This window comes from Bison bison, unplaced genomic scaffold (assembly GCF_000754665.1).
Source record: "Bison bison bison isolate TAMUID 2011002044 unplaced genomic scaffold, Bison_UMD1.0 scf7180017864235, whole genome shotgun sequence".
Classification (NCBI taxonomy): Eukaryota; Metazoa; Chordata; class Mammalia; order Artiodactyla; family Bovidae; genus Bison; species Bison bison.
The window spans coordinates 6,602,479-6,622,724 of NW_011494807.1; the positions used below are offsets into that span (position 1 = coordinate 6,602,479).

Here is a 20,246-nt window from a genome sequence, read left to right on the forward strand (position 1 = left end):
AGCAGAAATACAAAGGATCATAAGAGACTATTATCAACAATTATATGCCAATAAAATGGACAACGAGGAAGAAATGGACAAATTCTTAGAAAAGTACAACTTTCCAAAACTCGACCAGGAAGAAATAGAAAACCTTAACAGACCCATCACAAGCACGGAAAGTGAAACTGTAATCAAAAATCTTCCAGCAAACAAAAGCCCAGGTCCAGACGGCTTCACAGCTGAATTCTACCAAAAATTTAGAGAAGAGCTAACACCTATCCTGCTCAAACTCTACTAGCAACATTTTTAAGACTGACCATAGATAGCTCATATCAGGAAGTGGAATTCAGTGGAAAAGCCATGACTGAATCCTGCCTTCAGACAAGTGTAGGTTGCCCCCTCCCACCAGCATCTGTGGTTTCACACTGACAAGTTCTAGGGAGGGCATGAGCGCTCCACTTTTCTGCCACTTTCTACAGACTTCTACGGCCCCTCTCCCCGTCATGGTTTTACTTATCTTCTGGGTCTTGAAGGCATTTGAGTTTGTGACCCATGCTCTAGAATTTCAGCAAATCTCTGGCACAGTTTCTTATAATAAGGAATGAACTCAATATCTTACGTAAGAGCTCAGTCAGTACTGTTTCCACTACTTCGGGGCTGCCTCCCGTAGGCTAGTCATTGCTGCCTCTATGAAACAACCTTAACACCAGGTGATGGCAGTAGTGAATCCACGCATTCCCTTCTGCTTCCAAAGCATTATGATTTACTGCTTTCCTCCCTCTTTCATTGGTTAGTTAACTTTTCAGTTACGTATATTTTCTCTTCCTAGCTACGTATTGGAGCAAGGACCCATTTCTTTAAATATTTTTTTATCACTCACTGCAGCTAGCATGGAAACTTGCTGATAAAATATTGTTGATTGAGTGAATATTAAGAAATCTTCTCTATTTAAAAATATGTCCAAAGACTGACTGCTGACCCTAGGACTTCTTCCTTTTGAGACATTTTGTCCTGAGTTAAGCATTGCCCCCAGTTAAAATCCAAACCAGCCTGGGAAACAGTAACATTATGTTTAATTAGTTGTAGTATCTGTACTGATGAGACTTTTTTATTTATAAGGAGCAGAAACTACCTTATAGGTTGCTGCTAGGATAGAAGTTTGGTAATGGATTTTTTTTTTTATTGAAGTATAGTTGGTTTACAATGTTGCCTTAGTTTCAGCTGCACAGCAAAGTGATTCAGATTTTATCAATAGATTCTTCTATTACAGGTTATTGTGAAATGCTGAATATAGTTCCCTGTACTAGACAATAGGTCCTGGCTGTTTATTTTACATATAGTAGTGTGTATTTGTTAATCCCAAACTCTAAATTTATCCCTCCCCCACATGTCCCCTTTGGTAACCATCAGTTTGTTTTCTATGTCTGTGAGTCTATTTCTGTTTTGCAAATAAATTCATTTGTATCATTTTTTAGATTCCACGTATAAGTGGCATCATATTTGTCTTCCTCTGTCTGACTTCATACAATAATCACTAGGTCATGATTGGTTTGATTAATCCATCCACTTTAGTATAAATTACCTTACCTAACATCTTTCTAACATAACTGCAACACAAAAGGGGTACATAAGGGGAAACATAAAGGGAAAAAGAGAAATATGTATACTGCACTATTAAAAAAAAATTAGGAGGGAAGCTGGGTGCAATGCACTGTCAGAATTGTAACAATTCAACACTTGGAGCCAGGGTGACCACCTGCTTTGGTTTGCCCAACCCCAAGAGGTTCCTGGGATGTGGGGCATTTAATGCTAAAAATTAAGGATATTCTGGACAAACTGGGATAAACTGGTCATTTTGGTAGGCACCAGTAAAATCCTACTGAAATATACACTTTGTCTAATAATTTCAAAAGTATGCTTAGAGTCAGTACTGCACACAGAGATGCAAAAACCTACCCCTGACCGGTTATCAGCTGGTTAGAGCAAAGTGCTAACAAAAGCAAGGCTAAAGGTTTGATTTCCCAGGAAACTTTGCTCTCTTCCACTATCGGAATCTGCGCACTTCACTTAAGGCAGTCATTCTCCAATGTCACTGACTAATCACAAGGGGAACAGAAGAGAGAGAATATAGCTCCTTTGAACTAAATCCTTCCCTGCCACTAGTAACACTGGTGAAAACCTGATGTTTTTCTTGTGAGGAAACATTAAGTGATTGACGATCTGAAGATCATCACACAGTAAATTAATTTTCCCTCCTGCTATTAGTGGGTTTCCCTGCTGGCTCAGGCGGTAAAGAATCTGCCTGCAATGCAGGAAAACTAGGTTTGATCCCTGATCAGGAAGATCCCCTAGAGAAGAGGTTGGCAACCCATTCCAGTATTCTTGCCTAGTGAATCCCATGGACAGAGGAGCCTGGCAGGGTACAGTCCACTGGGTTACAAAGAATCGGACAGGACTGAGCAACTAACACTTTCACTTCCAGACTTTTAGTAGGGTTATAAATGACAATAATGATAATATGTAGAATATTCTCCAATATGATTTCCTTCTAATCTTGTGAGAGACACATTGTTGATATCCTTGGCAGGGTTGGGATCGCCTGTGGTTAGACAGCCAGCATGCAATGAATGGAGTCTCAGCCCTTAACTCCTAGTGTTTTTTTGTTTGTTTGTCTTTATTGTCATCACCATTTTGATACCAAGTACAGTTTTCTATAACAGCAAAATACATAGCCTGAATGTTGAAGCTCCCCTAACTTTGAACGTATCACTTCCATAAGAACTCTAGAGCTCTCCAGGTCCCAGAGACTCAGCACCACAGCACACAGCCTCCTTGTGTCTTACCAAACATGGGCTAGTTATTTCCTATACGTGTAAAGGTGTCAAGCGCATTCCCTGCCCTTTTGATCAGACTCGGGAGGTTAAAGAAAACATTTCTGCTTTTAATGTTTCGTTACTGCCTGTCTCTGCATCTCGTTCTTTTAAGTCTTTGAGTTTCCATAGACGTTTCTGCCTAAATCCAGAGTCATATGGTGTTCCTATTAGTAAACTGAAAGCTGAGTCTGCCAAACATGTTTATTTCTCCTTCAGAGCAAATGTGGGTAGGATGAAAACCACTCCATGTTATACTTACATGTTACTCATTAACTGGCTTCAAAAAAAAAAAAAATCACCTCAGCTAGATTAGGAGTCATGTGAAGAAAGAGCTTCCTGCAATGCAGAAACCGAACAAGGCTGAAACTCAGAGATTTTCACATTATTGGGGAGCTTCAAAAATGAGTCCTTGAGTTTACTTCTTGAGTTGGCGATTGACAAGTGTACAATGGTGAAGAAAAGGCTCTCATCAGGCAATGATACAATGTTCCGGTCTGAGATTCCAGGCAGCCCAGGCAAGTCCGGTGCAGAGGCCCAGAACAGCATTCCTGACAGCCCCGGCTCAGTGTTTCTCAGGTGGGTACATCCTCTCTGCCTGCCTCCGACCCCATGGCTTCGGCCACCCAACAGATACTGCTTGGAGAGCTCCTTCCTCATCCCCAAAGGGAGGATTCTGCCAAAGAGAAAGAGAGGGCACAGCCCAGGCCTCTGGGCTGGTAGATTTTAAGGGAGTACCTAGCAAAGGATGTGATTTGTTGAGCAAATAGAACTCTTATCACCATGAAGGGATAATAATCGTTGTTGACTTGTTAGCACTATTTAATACGTACCGGAAAACTCGCCAGCTATGCGGTTACTTGATTCCTGACCCACTCTCAGGTTCATAGTAAGCGAAACCAAATTGTTGTTGTTGGTGGTGTGGTGGTTGTTGTTTGGTCGCCAAGTCATGTCCAATGCTTTGAGACCCCGTGGAATGTAGCACTCCAGCTTCCCTGTCCCTCACCATCTCCCAGAGGTTGCCCAAGTTCATGTCCATTGAATCAAACAGTTAAACCAAAAACCTCCCTTTGCTGTCAAAATTATGGTATAAGTATCAGAATATGCTGTGTGCTTAGTCATTCAGTTGTTTCCAACTCTGTGTGATCCCATGGACTGTAACCTGCCAGGCTCCTCTGTCCATGGGGATTCTCCAGGCAAGAATACTGGAGTGGGTTGCTATGCCCCCCTCCAGGGGATCCAACCCAGGGATCAAACCCAGGTCTCCTGCATTGCAGGCAGCTTCTTTACCATCTAAGCCACCAGGAAACCCAAGTATCAGAACAGTAATTATTAAAATATCAAAACAGTTTCCTTCTTTGGAGCTTTCTAAATTAAATGTTAAAATAATACTGGCTGTGGTCTGGTCCTGCTACTTACTGTAAAACGATTTATAGCAGCTTTGACTAGATTCAGAACATATCTTTTTTAGCTATAATTGTTAATACCTACATGAACACCACTCTGATAATTTATATTTTTAATGAAAATTCATTTATCTACTCTTCATTCATTTGTCTCAGAATAATTCTCCAGCAACTTATACAATGGGGAAACCAAAAATCCATTACAAGAAAAAGTTTTTCATCCAACTTTTTTAAAATTGAGGTTTAGTTGATTTACAAAACTATGTTAGTTTCAGATATACAATGCAATCAAATTTTTACAGATTATAACTCATCCAACCTTGGTGTAAATTTTTTAATGGAGGTGATGTTGGTCTATAATATTATGTTTCATGTTTATAACATTTTATTTCTACTTCTATATACATTACAGCATGCTAATCACCTAAAATTTACTTTCCATCTAATGTAAATGTTAATGTAACTTCCATGTAAAGTAATCAAGTCAAGGTAGAAGAGGAACCTCCACATCTGAACTTCACTTTTGCATAGCACCGTATCCAGAAAGTCAATCGTCTGATTTATTTTTTAATCATTTTAAATCATTTATGCAAAAAAGTACTCAAAATTATAGCTTTTAAAAATTAAATAGAAAATAAAGAAATCCCACTAATAGCATTCACATATTAGACTGTCAGTTTAGGAAGACAAATTCATTTTTTAAAAGTTTTTGACATCAAGAGCCTGAATTTACATAAAATGTTTCTCAATACATCTATTTAGTTTAATTTTTTTATCCATCAATAATATAAATCTACCTTACTTGCATTATAATTGTTTGAGTAAGAGTACAATTCTAATTGAAAATGTAAAACTCTTGGATTATTTCCATATTTTCCTGAAATTTGTTTCTTTAATTACTTTGCCTACCCAATCCTTCTTTTACATTGACTGTAGTGCAAACTCTTCTTGTAGCTCAAGATCTAAACAGGAAAAATTAAATTAAATGTATAAAACTATTAAAATGTATAAAATATGCAAAATATAATTTAAGTAAATATAATACATATGACTTAAATAAATATAGATAAATGGAATACTAATAAAATAAAAATCTAAATCAATCCATATTTAAGACATTTTTAAAAGAGCCCAGGCCTATTTTACCTGCATCTTTGAATATTCAAAATTAAATCTATATATTAGTATATGTAAGGGTTTTTTTATGTGTATTGGAACCTATCTTAAAACATTATTCATACCTCCGAATATTTTGGCTCTAGAATTTTAGTCTAGTTGAAAGATCTACTTAACATATTGTGTATAAAATCTTTTAAAATAATTTTTTGAAGCACTCAGTCATGTGTTGGTTAATTATTTGAGGTCAAAAATCAGATAGAAACCAACAAGGACCTACTGTAGAGCACAGGGATCTATACTCAAAATCTTGTAGTAACCTATAAGGAAAAAGAATCTGAAAAAAATATACGTATACATATAACAGAATCACTTTGCTGTACACCTGAAACTGACACAACCTTGAAGATTAACTATACTTCAATTTAAAAAAGAATCAAAAAAGATAAACACTTTCCTTTACCTTCTAAATAAATGTTGGGAATTTATGTGGCTGTTGTATTATCCCATTATCTTTCCCGTGAACTAAAGCTAATCAAATGTACCCTCAGATCAACAAACTACTCAAACAGACACATAGAATTTATGCAGTTTTTTCTTTCAATTATTCAGTTCAACAAAGATTTATTGACTAAGTATTATATGCCAGGCTATGTGGAAGACATAGCAAGTCCAATCAAAAGCAAGATAGACCTAGTCCCTGTCCTCATGAAAGTTATGAGTTTAACATTGAACATAGGCAAAAAAAAAAAAAAACACTATGAATTAATGCATATATACATGCATAATTTAAATATTAATGTATTATTATAGGAAACAATTACAAGGCAGAGATGGAGAATAAGATGGGAAAAACTACTTTAGATGAAGTGGCTAGTCAAGGACTCTCTGAGTGATATTTAGGCTGACTTTGAGGATGAAAAAGCCAAGCACAAAATTACTGGAAAGGAGCAAGTTGCTCTGAAGTGGAGAAGACATGTGTCCTGAGGAACCACAATGGGCACCTGATGAAATCAGATAGACAAGCAGAGGATAAGGAGTTTAAAATTCTACTCTAATTGATGTGGGACACCACTAGAAGATTTAGGGGAGTATCATGATGTGATGTTCCTTTTTGCCCTTCTCTGGATATTTCCTGTTTGTTGCTCATTCAAGCAATGCTCCATCTTGCCCAGGTGTCCGTCGTGTTGTGCAAGAGTGTCTCCAAGGTTCCTACCTAGGAGAGGAACAGTGGGGCATTTTATGGACATGATTAACTTTACTCATTAAGTCAAATTCCATTTCAAAGTACTGTGTCATTGATGCTACCACCAGCAGTTATTCTGCTTCATCAACATTGCCATTATCTAAATTTTCATTTTTTTCTAATCTGGAGGGTGTGAAATGGCATTTCAAAATAAACGGTTTTAATGTGCATGTCTCTTATTAAGACAAGAGAAGCATCTTTTCAGTATGTTTATTGGTCATTTTCATTTCCTCGTCTTTTAAATTACTGTTTATGAATTTATGACCCTTTGGGGAAGCAGAAATGGAGAGAGATTACTAATTTTTCCTTATTTTTAGATAGCTTTTGAAATACTCCCAATACTGATCTTTTGTTAGCTTTGTATGTTGCAAATGTTTTATTCCAGCATATGACTTGTCTGTTCAAGTTGCCTATTATGTCTGAGCTCTTATTTTTAACTTATTACTTTGCTTATTTTATTTTTTTATTGAAGTATAGTTGACTTACAACATTTCAGGTGTACAACATGGTAATTCAATACTTTTATAGACTGTACTCCATACAAAGTTACTATAAAATATTGACTATATTCCCTGTGCTAAACATTACATCCTTGTCAATTATTTATTTTATACCTAGTAGCTTGTACCTTTTAATCACCTTGACCTATTTTGTCCCTGACCCTACCACTCTCCTCTCTGGTAATCACTGGTTTGTTCTCTGTATCTGTGAGTCTATTACTGTTTTGTTATATTTTTCTTAGACTTCACATATAAGTGAAATCATACATTGTCTTTCTCTGACTTATTTGACTTATTTCACTAAATGTAATGTCCTGCAGGTCCATTCCTGTTGATGACAAAATTTCAATCTTTTTATAGTATATGAGTAATATTCTGTTGTATATATATACCAAACATTTATCCATTCTTCTGTTGATGGACACTTAGGTTGCTTCCATATCTTGACTTTTATAAATAATACTGCTATGAACACTGAAGTGCATACATCTATTTGAATTAGTGTTTTTATTTTCTTTGTATTAATACCCAGGAGTAAAAATACTGAATTGTATGATAGTTCTATTTTTAAGTTTGTGAAGTACCTCCATACAGTTTTTCATAGTGGCTGTACCAATTTACATTCCCACCAACAGTGCATGAAGTTTCCCTTTTTTCCATAGCCTCACCAATGCTGGTTATTTGTTGTCTTTTTGATAATAGCTATTCTGACTGGTTGTAAGGCAATATCTCATTTTCTTAATAATTTGCACTTTCTGTAATTTAAGAACTCCTTCCACTCTGAGGTTATAAGAATGTGCTTGTGTATTTTCCTCTAAAAATATGTTTTCTTTCAAACTAGGATCCTTTATGTATTTGGAATATATTTTTGTTTCTGGTGTGAATTAAGGCATCATCTAATCATTTAGAGGGATAATGAATTCTTCCCTGGTGGCTTAGACCATAAAGAATCCATCTGCAAGGCAGGAGACCTGGGTTTGATCCCTGGGTTAGGAAGATCCCCTGGAGCAGAGCATGGCAATCCACTCCAGTATTCCTGCCTGGAGAATTCTATGGACAGAGGAGCCTGGCAGGCCACAGTCCAGGGGGTCACAAAGAGTTGGACATGACTAAGCCACTAAGCACAGTACAGCGCATGTATTTGGAATTATTTTTGTTACTGCTGTGAATTAAGGAATCATCTAATCATTTATATGGATAATGAATCCTCCCACCTTATTTATCAAACAGTCTTTCCTTCCCCATTAATCTGCAATGCAGCTCGATCACACGTTGCTGTCTTCATTACTGTCACTTACAAGGAAAGTTTTTTATCTGATAAGACAAGACTTCTTACCTACTTCAGAAGTGATTTGCTACTTTTGACCCTTTGCTCTTCCATTTAAATTTTAGAATGTGGCTTGTCAAGTAAAGATTTATTTTAAAAGTTGAAATTGCAGAAAATCTATTGCTCAATTTGAGAAAATGTGACATTTTATGGTGTTCAATATATCTACTCATATACATGATGGGGCCTCCATTTATTACATCTTTAATATCCTTTGATAAAGTTTTACAGAATTCTTCACAGAAGTCTTGCACATCATTTGTTAGACTTATTCCTAGGTACTTTACACCTTTGTTGTTTTTGGAAATTTTAATTGCATTTTATTTTGTTGATGTTGTACAGAAATATAATTGAATTTCTAAATGGATCTTATGTTCCACATTCTTGCTAAATCTTATTAATGTTAATAATCTGTAGACTGTGTTTTTTGTAGACAATAATATTATTTGAAATTTAAAAAATTTTTTTACCTTTCTGAACTTTAGTCCTTTTAAATCTTTTTTATTTAATTATACAATAAGAAACTCCATATAATGTTGAATATAAATAGTAATTCCAGGCTTTTTCATTTTGTTCCTAATTTAAAAGGGAATGCTTTTATTTCAGATTTTATCAACTTTTCTGAGGTTAAAGAAAAACCTCTTGTTGAGGTTTTTTAAAAGGTTGTTGAAACTATTGAGTGCTTTTCCGGCCTCCACTAAGATAATCCTCATTTGAAAATCTCTGGCACTCATAAAGCATATAGCACTTCATCTGAAGTTCATGAGAAGTCATCATTTCCCAAAACACAGAACACTGGAAGGTCTTGAAAAACACAAATTGCTTTAATCTTCATAAATAGACTGGAAAAGGCTCGGATGAATTAACAGTTCAATAAACTAGTCATTCAGCAAATAAAAATCAGGTATTTTTAAATTAGTTTTTGGAGATTTACTATACAAATTAGCCATTAGGTCTATTGCTTTTAAAAAATGTTTTTCTCCAAAATATTTCATTTTAGATTGTCAGTCTATTTCCATTTTAGACAAAGATGAAAGTTGCCCAGTGAAGCTAATGTGTTAAAAGGAGCGCCATGGGCTTTGGGGGCATAAACAAGGGCCAGGATGACAACAAAAGAGGGCAAACATGGGGCAGTTCCGAGCTGGAATGTGAAACTAGGATGGACCCAGTGCTGGGCTATGGTTTGGGGAACCACTCCAGGCTGCAGTGGACGATGAACTTGGTAGGTTCAAAACAGCCTTGAGTCACTTTCACTGTGCCCCCTCGTAGTGGCTCCAACGACTCTGCTTCCACTCCTCTGCTCATCAGCTGTCATCAATGAGTGGTAGAGGAGATGTTGACCCTTCTTCCTTTCCACTCTCCCCTCCCAAGAGCCTTGCTTTTTCTTAGCCAGTCCCATTTCTGCAATTAGGGAAAGGATAGAAGACTATTTGGTACTTGAAGAACAGGAACACAATAGATACTATACCTTGATCCATTTTTACTAGGTAAGCCCCATGGCCTCAGCTCCTGTTCACAGGAGTTGAAGAGTTAAGAGTGATATTTAGAAGCTAAAGGGAGGTTGATTTTTAGGAAATGGGCTTCCTTCTGCAGGAACAGGGGTGAAGGCTAGCAATCAAAGAAAGCAGGACTATGTTAAGGGGAAAGATAATAGTGTCCTGAGTACGAGGCAAGTATTTCAGTGAATGGAGTGAGGTGAGGTGGGGTCAGGTGAGCAGGTGAGGGCAAGATGGCAGGATCAGTGAACTCTGCTGGGCCTTGGGGTACAATGATGTAGTAGAAGTTAGAATGAGGAGGTGACATACAGAGGAAGAGGCCTCTTTGATGGAAGAGTTAGAATTTTTCAAGAAGAAAAGAGAACTCCCCAGCACTAACATTGCCAGAAGAGGAGGGACCTACAGTCTCCTTCCCAAACTGTGCCAGACACTTCCCTACTGTCTAATGATTCTCACAATACGCATGCTCAAGCCTATTACCAGGCTTTTGTAAATGGAGTAAGTCTGAAAATTCCCATTCACCTTTCCAGATGCACCTCCTGAAAGGTTTAGTATAACATCAAAGCTCTTCCCTTGCCCCCTTACTTCTGCCCTCAAAACTAGAAGCCTTTTCTTATTATCCCATATTAACTATGTATCAGAGTGTATTGTCAAAAGGGAAGTATTTATTATGGTTATATAAAAAGAAAAGAAGCTTAATCTTCTACCTTCACTTATTTGGGCCCTTCCAAGGCCCTGGGAATGTCCCTAGCAAGATATTCATGTAGTTGTACATTTTAATAAACTTTTCAGATAATATTTTAACTACAATTATAATTGCCTTCTCTTCACTCCAATTTTCTCTCTGTTACATGTCCCCTCCAGTCAGGTAGCCAAGGGCATTTTTGGCACTGTGAACTAAGGGGAAGTTGTTTGGAGATACATTTAATTCAAGATAAGTGGAATATATTTATGGGATTTGCCATCATTTCTATGTTTATCACTAGTCCTCCTGGCTTCCAGGAATACTCCACTAAGCAAATTCACCTTGCTTGGTGACACAGAAGTGCAGGAACAGGGACTACGCTGGTGGTCCAGTGGCTAAAACTCTGTGCTCCCAATGCAGGGAGCCCAGGCTTGAATCCTTGTCAGGGAACTAGATCCCACATGCCACAACTAAGAGTTCACATGCCACAGTGAAGATCCCGCATGCTGAAACTAAAACCTGTAATGGCCAAATAAATAAATAAATGTTAGAGGGGGAAAAGGTGCAGGACCCAAGATGATTCCATCATATAAACATGTCCTACAAGTGCCATGCATCAGAAGCACGTAGGTAATAGAAGAGAAATTAAGTTGGAAATGTACAGAGCCAAAGGTTGTCTCCGGCAAGGTCTTCCCATCATCACACATGTAAATTGTAACTTCTGGGTTCTGTTCTCACTAACACCAAGTCAAACCAGAAATTCTCTCTCCTGTTATGACTTGATGCTTCATAATGCAGCTGATATAAGTATACCGAATTTTATTTATGCTCATTGCACAATTTGTCAGAATTCTTTATGGAGCACAAACCCAAGGTAATACTAAAAGCAGCCATTGTGTCTGTGTATCACATAGTACATCTTGCTGCTGCTGCTGCTGCTAAGTCGCTTCAGTCGCGTCCGACTCTGTGCGACCCCATAGACTGCAGCCTACCAGGCTCCCCGTCCCTGGGATTTTCCAGGCAAGAACCCTGGAGTGGGTTGCCATTTCCTTCCCCAATGCATGAAAGTGCAAAGTCAAAGTGAAGTCACTCAGTCATGTCCGACTCTTCACGACCCCATGGACTGCAGCCTACCAGGCTCCTCCACCCATGGGATTTTCCAGGCAAGAGTACTGGAGTGGGGTACCATCACCTTCTCCGCTTAGCATGACATTATCAAGAACAGGTTTGAAACTGTCTGAAAATGTCTAACCTATTGATAAAACTCATGGCTTCCCCGGTGGCTCAGATGGTAAAGAGTCTGCTGGCAATGTGGGAGTCTCAGGTTCAATCCCTGGGTCAGGAAGATCCCCTGGAGAAGGAAATGGCAACCCACTCCAGAATTCTTGCTTGAAAAAAATCCTACGGATGGAGGAGCCTGGCAGGCTACAGTCCATGGGGTTGCAAAGAGTTGGACATGACTGAGTGACTAACACTTTCAATTTCAAACTTTTTCTAGAGAAAAGACTGTATTATCTCTAATTGAAAATTACAAAACTTGTGTCATATGAAAGGATCAACAAGTACCAGTTAAGAATAAAACAGCATAGAATATGTCAGGCAGTTAATTTATAAGAGTGTTACATTAGTTTTTTGGATTTGGAGATATTGATGGAGTTTGTCAGCTATTTCTAAACTAATAACTTGACTTCTTTTCTCTTTCTAAATATATATTCCCTTTCATGCCTAATTTTTTTTCCTAATTTCTCTTAAAGAAGACCCTAAAGTAGTATAAGCCTTCGATCCACAAACTCCTGATACACTCCCGATTGACATACTCCTGATTCTAATTGTTTCTATATCTGTGTTCTCCAGGAGATCTGAGCCTTTTGGTCTTAAAACTTCATGGAAATCTATGGATATGGATAAGTTTAGCTTAAAGTCCCACTTTCATTAAGAGTTTTTTTGTTGTAACAGATTTTTAAAAGTCAGACTCATTTCCATGCCTTCATCTCTTTCCTTCCCTCTCTATCTCTCTTTCCCTCCCTTCCTCCCTCCTACCTCTCCTCCATGTTTAACCAAATAAAACCAGCCAAGGGTAACTGATGTGGATATTCTAGGAGTTTCCTCCATGTGTATCTATGTGGGGCTGGATGAGGGAGATTGAAAGCCCTGCCAAGAAGTACATAAGTAATGAGTAACTGTTTCTACATAAGCCAGCAGTAACAATAATAGTCTCCTCTATTTGCACTGTGGCATACTCATGGGAACTTTTTAGAGATATGACCTTATAAACTTTGGTGGCTTTTTCCTGTGATAGATGGATTATGGTTACTCTCTATGTTGCTTAGGTGAGGAAAGCAAGTAACAGAAAAGGAAGAGAAGTTTTATGTTGTTGCCATATGGCAAAACTGAAGCAGTGAAATGAGTTCATGCAGTGAATAGGCAGCCAGTTACAAAAGCAAAATAGTTATCCAACTTCATTAACCAATTTATTCACCTGGCTTGGCTCCAATTATTTGGGTTACTTCCAAAAATCAAATCCAAACTTCAAGGGTCATTTCATTCAGTTTCTTCATGGTGATTTTTACAACCCCAGAGGGGACACTGGTTTCAGAGACAGGCATAATTCTCTGTTTGAAAAAACGAAGTTAAGAAGACTTTTCTGGGATTCTGATTTTTACATTTAGTCCTTTTATGATCCTGTGAGTTTCAGTTAAATTTATGTTAAAAGACAATGGTATTTGCTCTATGTACTTTTGAGCAATAACAAAAGAACAAGTATTGTGGGTAATTTCATTTATTAGAAAGTTGTAGAATACTTTCTAAGATGTCTGGGTAAGGATGCTCTGTCTAGGGAGTATTGCCTGGTGTACATCTGGTTTCATCACTTTCTAAACTGTGTAATTCCTCAGTGCCTCACTTTCCTCAACTGTAAGACAGAGATAATCATAGGATTGTGGAGAGTATTAAGTGAGATAATACAGAAGGTGCTTGGCACACAGCAAATGTTCTGACACTAGCTGTGATTATTATAAGGCAATGGGAGAGTAATAATGGTGATATTCACTTGTCACCTAGAGCTCTTAGAGGCTAGGAACACATCCTTGTCTCTGTATCCCTAGCACCTAGCACAAAGAAGAAACTCTATGATAAGGAGAGACTCCTGTGGAGTAAAGAAATGGCTAAAGAAGGGATGGGATGGGGAGGGAGGTAGGAGGGGGGTTCAGGATGGGGAACACATGTACACCCATGGCTGATTCATGTCAATGTATGGCAAAAACCACTACAATATTGTAAAATAACTAGCCTCCAATTAAAATAAAAAGAAAAAATTAAAAAAAAAAAAAAGAAAGAAATGGCTAAAGAGTCAGATCCTATTTCCAAGGGACTTCAGTTTCTGCTGGAGACAGACACACACTCAGACAACCATAAAGCGTAGGGAAGGTGCATGTACCTTGAAGATTATTGACTGAACTCTCCAAGCTATAATTTCCCACAGCATATTTCCTGTTAATCTCAATGTTGCAATACTTAGATCTAGAAATAAACTACACATTCAAAATGTTTGTGGGACAGAATAAACTTTTCCTAATGTGGAAGTCTCACAGCTGCCAGGATGATCCTGGAGGAAAAGAAACTTTTACTTTATTCCCTCCAACAAACCCAAAGGGGCAGAACAGGATGCCAAGAACAAGCCTCACTCCAAGCGTATGTGTTCAGTCATGTCAGACTCTGCAACCCCAAGTAGCCTGTCAGGCTCCTCTGTCCATGGAATATTCCAGGCAAGAGTAATGGAGCGGGTTGCCATTACCTACTCCAAAGGATCTTCCCAACTCAGGGATCGAACCCACGTCTATTGAATCTCCTGCTTTGGCAGGTGGGTTCTTCACCACTGTACCACCTGGGAAGCCTTTCTCACTCCAACCATGCTCCTGCAAAAGGAAAAAGAAACTTGGAAGCAGGAATGGTCGTATCATACGAGAGTGTTGATTTATCTCTGAGCATTGTCCTTTGGACTGTGAGGAGGGCACTCTGTGACCCGGTCGGCTTCTCTGTCACATCTCTTGCCCTGTTTGTATCCCAAAGAGATTACATTCCAGCCACACATGCTAATTCTGGGCCTTTGAACCTTCTTCTCTGCCTACAAGAGTTGGACACAACTGACTGACAAACACACACACACTGCCTACGACACACGGGCAGAGTAAAGTCTGAGCTGTCTTTCAAAGCTGGACCAGGTACCACCGCCTTCAGAAAGTCTACCCTGACCTTATCCCCCTTTCTCTGGACTTACATTGTACCTTTTGTTTACTTTCATTACTGCATTTATCACACACTCAATCTTACTTGTTGTTAATATCTCTCTTCCTTACACTCTGCCTTTTATTCCTAACCAGTCACTTGGCACAGTTCCCGGCCTAAGCTAAACAATGATAAATGTTGGATGTATGAATGGTGGTGGGCGATGGATACATAAGGAGCTCCCCTGAGTTGACCAGAATAGCTGACCCTTGCTGGGGTGCTGCTGACCACACCCCAGGAAGGCTGAGGAGGAGCAGACAAGTTGGTAATATGCTCAGTGCAGGGAGAGCAGCTAATGGCAAAGTCAGATGACCTCTCAGATCTTCTGACTCCAAGTCTAGAATCTTTTCACTCTCCCACTAATTTCACTCTTCTAATTCATTATTAGATCTCAACTGCTATCTGCTTCACTATGGTCCCAAATGCTTTACTCTTGCCATTGGGGAGAGAGAGGAGAAAAGTACACAATTGAAAGGCTACGAGGAGCAACACAGGCTGAAATTCCTGTTTCCATAAATATAAGCTTAATTTTACCTTAATTCTACACTGAATTAATTTAAGCTTAATAAGCTTAATTACTTTAAAACTAAATTAATAAATATAAATAATTTAATACACATTGGTTTTTAGTTTAATAAATAATCCCTCAGAGATGCCTCACATTTTCATAGCTTCATGCCTCTGTGCCTGTTTTCTCTCTGCCTGGAATAGTAGTTCCCTCAAGCAATACTTAACCAACAAGTATTTTGCATTTTTGCAATATCCTGTTGGCTACACAGGTTGGCCCAGCATATTCAGTGGGCTTGGGGACCATCAAGGGGGAGAAACCCAAGAAAGGGAGGGATCACATGAGACCATCGTGGAGGCGGGGCACCTCAGCAGTTTGTAGATGACACCAAAACTACTACATATTTCTAATCTGAACAGTAATATATGAGGGAAGGGCAGGAGCCCTGGAGTTACTCAGACCTGTATTTGAATCACAATTCTAGCACTTACTGCCTTACCTTAGTCTAGTTACCTAATTTTTCCAAGCCTCAGTTTTCTCATCTGTAAAATGGGGCAAGCAGCACCTCTTAGGACTGTTTTGAGGATTAGGCATGTGCAGTGTGTGGCAAGCAGGGCACTCAAGAACTGCTGTTACAGTGACAAGGTCGGCGAAGTGTTACTATAGAAATACAATCAGTTCAGTTCAGTTCAGTCGCTCAGTCGTGTCCGACTGTTTGCGACCCCATGAATCGCAGCACGCCAGACCTCCCTGTCCATCACCAACTCCCGAGTTCACTCAGACTCACATCCATCGAGTCAGTGATGCCATCCAGCCATCTCATCCTCTATCGTCCCCAAATAGGAAGTCATAATCCAGACACTGAGTCAAATCTTAAGAGTTCCACCCCCCCCCCAATTTGTTTTATTATCCGAATAGGATTTCCCTTGATAACTCAGTGGTAAAGAATCCACCTGCAATGCAGGAGACCAGAGTTCAATTTCTGGGTTGGGAAGACCCTCTGGAGAAGGAAATGGCAACTCACTCCAGTATTCTTGCCTGGGAAATCCTATGGACAGAGGAACCTGGCAGGCTACCAGTCCACAGGGTCCCAAAAAGAGTCAGATATGACAACTTAAACAACAACAATAAATAATACCAAAAGTCCATGTGCCCAATACACAGAGAACAAACAATACCAAAATGTCAGAGTTTGGAACAGAGAAAGGTTTACTGCAGGACCATGAAAGAGACAGGTCACTTATGACTTGAAAACCCCCAAGCTCCCTGAAAGTTTTCAGCAAAGCCCTTTTGTAATAAGTTTTGCAAACTTTTTGGTGTCACATCCTTCATTCTTGAGTTCGGGTCATGGTCAGGTAAGGATGTTCCCGTAAATCTCTATCAAATGAATGTTTTTCTCTGTTCTGACAAGAAAGGGCAAGATTCCAAGGCATAGTTTTCACCCTCCAAGGTCCCAGTCCTGGCTAAGGAGGCAGATATCAGTTGGCAGCTCCCTCAGGGCCAGGTTCCCAGACCCTGTCCAGCCAACTGGCCCTCAGGTCCTCAGGCCACCCAAATGATGGGAGCCAGGTCCCGAAGACTGCATCTTAAGCAAACGGCTCCTGCCATTAGGTCGCAGAGGCAGGGATCGGGGAGAGGCTCCACCGTGGCCCGACCAGCCTGGCTGAGGGCTCTAGAGCCCTGCAAAACATAGCTCTTAGCCTGTTCCCTGGGCCCGCCACCCCCAACCCCCACCCACCACTCACCTGCTGGCCCAGAGCCTGTGAACTGGAGGGTCTGGGGTAGAAGGCCAGGAATGGCCTCTTACATTGCTCTCTGTATGAAGACTGCCCCTTTGCGCAGGCCCACCATTGATTCAATGCACTCGCTAACCGGCGGCTCTTTGACAGTTGCTTGTGGGCAAGTCCAGCTGCAGCACTGACCAATGACTAAGTAGGACCACGAACAGTCCCCCTGGCTCAGCGTTCAAGACTCTGCCTGCAACGCAGGAGACCCGGTTAGATCCCTCTCACTTTGACTTTCACAACCGTTGTCTGGTAATAGGGTAGGTAGGGGCTGTTGCACGGGTGATGCACAGGTGTGGATGTTTGTTGCTCAGTCGTGTCCGACTGTTTGTGACCCCATGGACTGGAGGCCGCCCGGCTCCTCTGTCCATGGGATTTCTCAGGCGGGAATACTGGAGTGAGTTGCCATTTCCTTCTCCAGATCTTCCCAAAGTCAACTAAACAATAAAACAACTCAATGAGAGCTAAAAACAGGGGGGTAAAGTAGATGAAGCTAAAAAAAAATACTTTTTTATTTATTTGAAACATGGAAACACTTGAGAATTTAAGATTCAAACTTGAAGAGCCAAGCAGCTGTCAAAGTATTTCATTTCTTAATTGTGACTGAAGTCCATGTTATGATGGTCTTAGAAAAATACGAAATAAGAATTAAAAAAAAAAAAAAATAACAACCGATGCTGGGCTAAGTAGTTTCCTCAAAATTACACTACTTTGTGTGGAGGCAGGGGGCAGGGAGGGATGTGATTATCTCTAGGGAAAAAAAAAAAGGTTCAAAATGTCTGTGTCACATGAAAATGAAAGGTTTTCCCAACATTGCTACCAGTTACAAGGTGAAACAATGTTCTATACTCAGGAATTCGACACTTTGGGCTTTGAATTTTGTTGTAAATTTGTCCAACAATGTTCTGTACTCAGGAATTCCACATTTTGGGCTTTCACTTTGTTGTAAATTTGTCCCAGCTTAGCTTCTTCTCCAGTAAAGTAACACTAATGACCCTAAGAAAAGAAGCTTCTTTGTGTCTGATACAAAATATTCTTTCTTCAAATTCATCTGCTGAAAAGAATAGTGGAAAGACCCCTAACAGGCTTCTGTGACATAGAGCAAATCACTGACCCTTTCTTCTTCCTCATCTCACAAAATGGAGAGATCTGTTGTGAATAAAGTTTTTCCAGACAACTGAGAAATTAAAAGGAGAAAAAAAAATCAGATGAGGTGATATATAAAGTTTAAAATTACAAGATCCTTCTGAGGAAAAAAAAATGTGAAGTACTCTTTTGGGGTATTTTATTCTTGTGGAATTTTTTTCAAATTTTATTTTAGTTACTATCTGAAGTGGTGCTTTATCATTTAGGCTAATTAAGCTGAAACTTTTAGGGCCTATCAGAATGAAGCACTTCTAATTCAATATTCATTCTTTGCACCTAATTTTGTAGTGCTTCTGAAAGAAGTCCTCCATATTGTTTAGGCTTTAGACCCTACAAAACTGAGCCTGCTGTAGTTGCTGAAGTTTTCAGTCAAGACTAATAGACATTATCATCAATATTTCATAAAAGCAAAATGGGAAATAATCTAACAGCTTAAAAAATCTATGCAGGAAGCTATTGTGATGGTATGAAAGGGTATTTGCAAAATTGGAAAATATGGAAATAAAACGTATTCCCTACACAGACATACTTTGAAGGAGACCATTCATACTGTCATACAAGATGACCACATTATATAATCCATATATACTACAGTATGTGACATATGCTTAATGTAGAATGTAATTTTAGAGTAAAACATAAAGGTGGTAACATCTTTAAAAGAGAGAAAGGAGTTATCAGATCTTTTATTTATATGCATTATTATATCCCACATCTGGGGAGTTTTGAAGAAGTAGAGGTTCCACAAATCCAAAAGCTACTCTACTAATAATAATTCTTCTCTGAGTTAAGAAGTAGCGTAGGAGAGTAGTTAAGAAGACCAATTCCTCAGCCAGATTGCCTGGGAGCCCACCTCATTTGAGTAGCTTGTCGTGTCTGTACTTCATTTGCCTCTCCTATTAAAGTGGGGGAAGGGTGATAGCGCCTACTTCAAAAAGCCATTGTAAGGATTGAATGAATAACTGGATTTAAGTGCTTAGAAATCTGCCTACCATATATAAGTGCTACCTGTGAACTTGTATGCTCAGTCATGCCCAACTCTTTGCGACCCCATGAACTGTAGACCACCAGGCTCAGCTGCCCATGGAATTTTCCAGGCAATAAATGTTACTTAACACACCTTTGGCTGATTTCTAACTTTGGCTATCACCTCACAAATTGCTTTATCAACTTTATGAAATGTTTCATCTTATCCTACTGTTGTTCTCCCATTAATGATAGCATGTTGCCTCTAGATCACCTACTGAATTGCCAAATTTTTAGTCAGAAAGAATGTGTTATTCATCTTTGTATCCCCTTAAGTTTATTGGCTAGTCTTCTGGCCTTATTAAGGACGGAAGTAATCACTAAATATTTCTGAATTGCAACTTAACAAGTGAAATAGAAAATCGTGTGGCAGAGCTTAAATGTTTCACAGCATAGGATTATTATGGGTTTTTTCAAAAGGGTTTTTAATATTTGCTAAATTTTCCACATTAAGAAGTATAATTATGCCAATTACTGAGCAAGAGTTGAACTTTTCGATGATGAATAAAATAACAAAATTTTAGGTCGAGTTGGTTAAACAGAAGATATTAAAAAGCTTCTTTCTCTTAAGTTATCAATAAGATATTTCTACTGGAAACTGCCTCATTTATTAGTCTAACTGCCACACAGGAGAAGCCTATTAAGATGGTTTTACTTTGAACTTTCCCCAATACCTGGGTTTTTCATAATAAAACAGAGTATGTTTTTATGCCCTAAACTACTCTGTTTATGTGAGCACTAAATGACTGGGTTAGTTCTAAAGTGATGTTGTAAAGTATGGAAAATATTTAACGGAAATATTGAGTGACCATTCTTAAAGTCCCTTACCTAAGTGACAGGTAGAGAGTTTTGTTCATTTCATAGTTGTAT

The 20,246-nt window shown here is 38.9% G+C and overlaps 1 protein-coding gene across 2 annotated transcripts in view; it reads left to right on the forward strand.

Annotated features, from left to right (window-relative positions):
• The first annotated feature begins 3,171 nt into the window (after positions 1–3,171).
• The window catches only part of GRAMD3 (GRAM domain containing 3), a 123,497-nt gene continuing 106,422 nt past the window's right edge, over positions 3,172–20,246 (forward strand). For both annotated transcript variants that reach the window (XM_010846312.1, XM_010846313.1), the window contains exon 1: positions 3,172–3,431. In XM_010846312.1, coding sequence (XP_010844614.1) covers positions 3,304–3,431 — 128 coding nt within the window. In that variant the 5' untranslated portion in view covers positions 3,172–3,303. The remainder of the gene's footprint in view (positions 3,432–20,246) is intronic.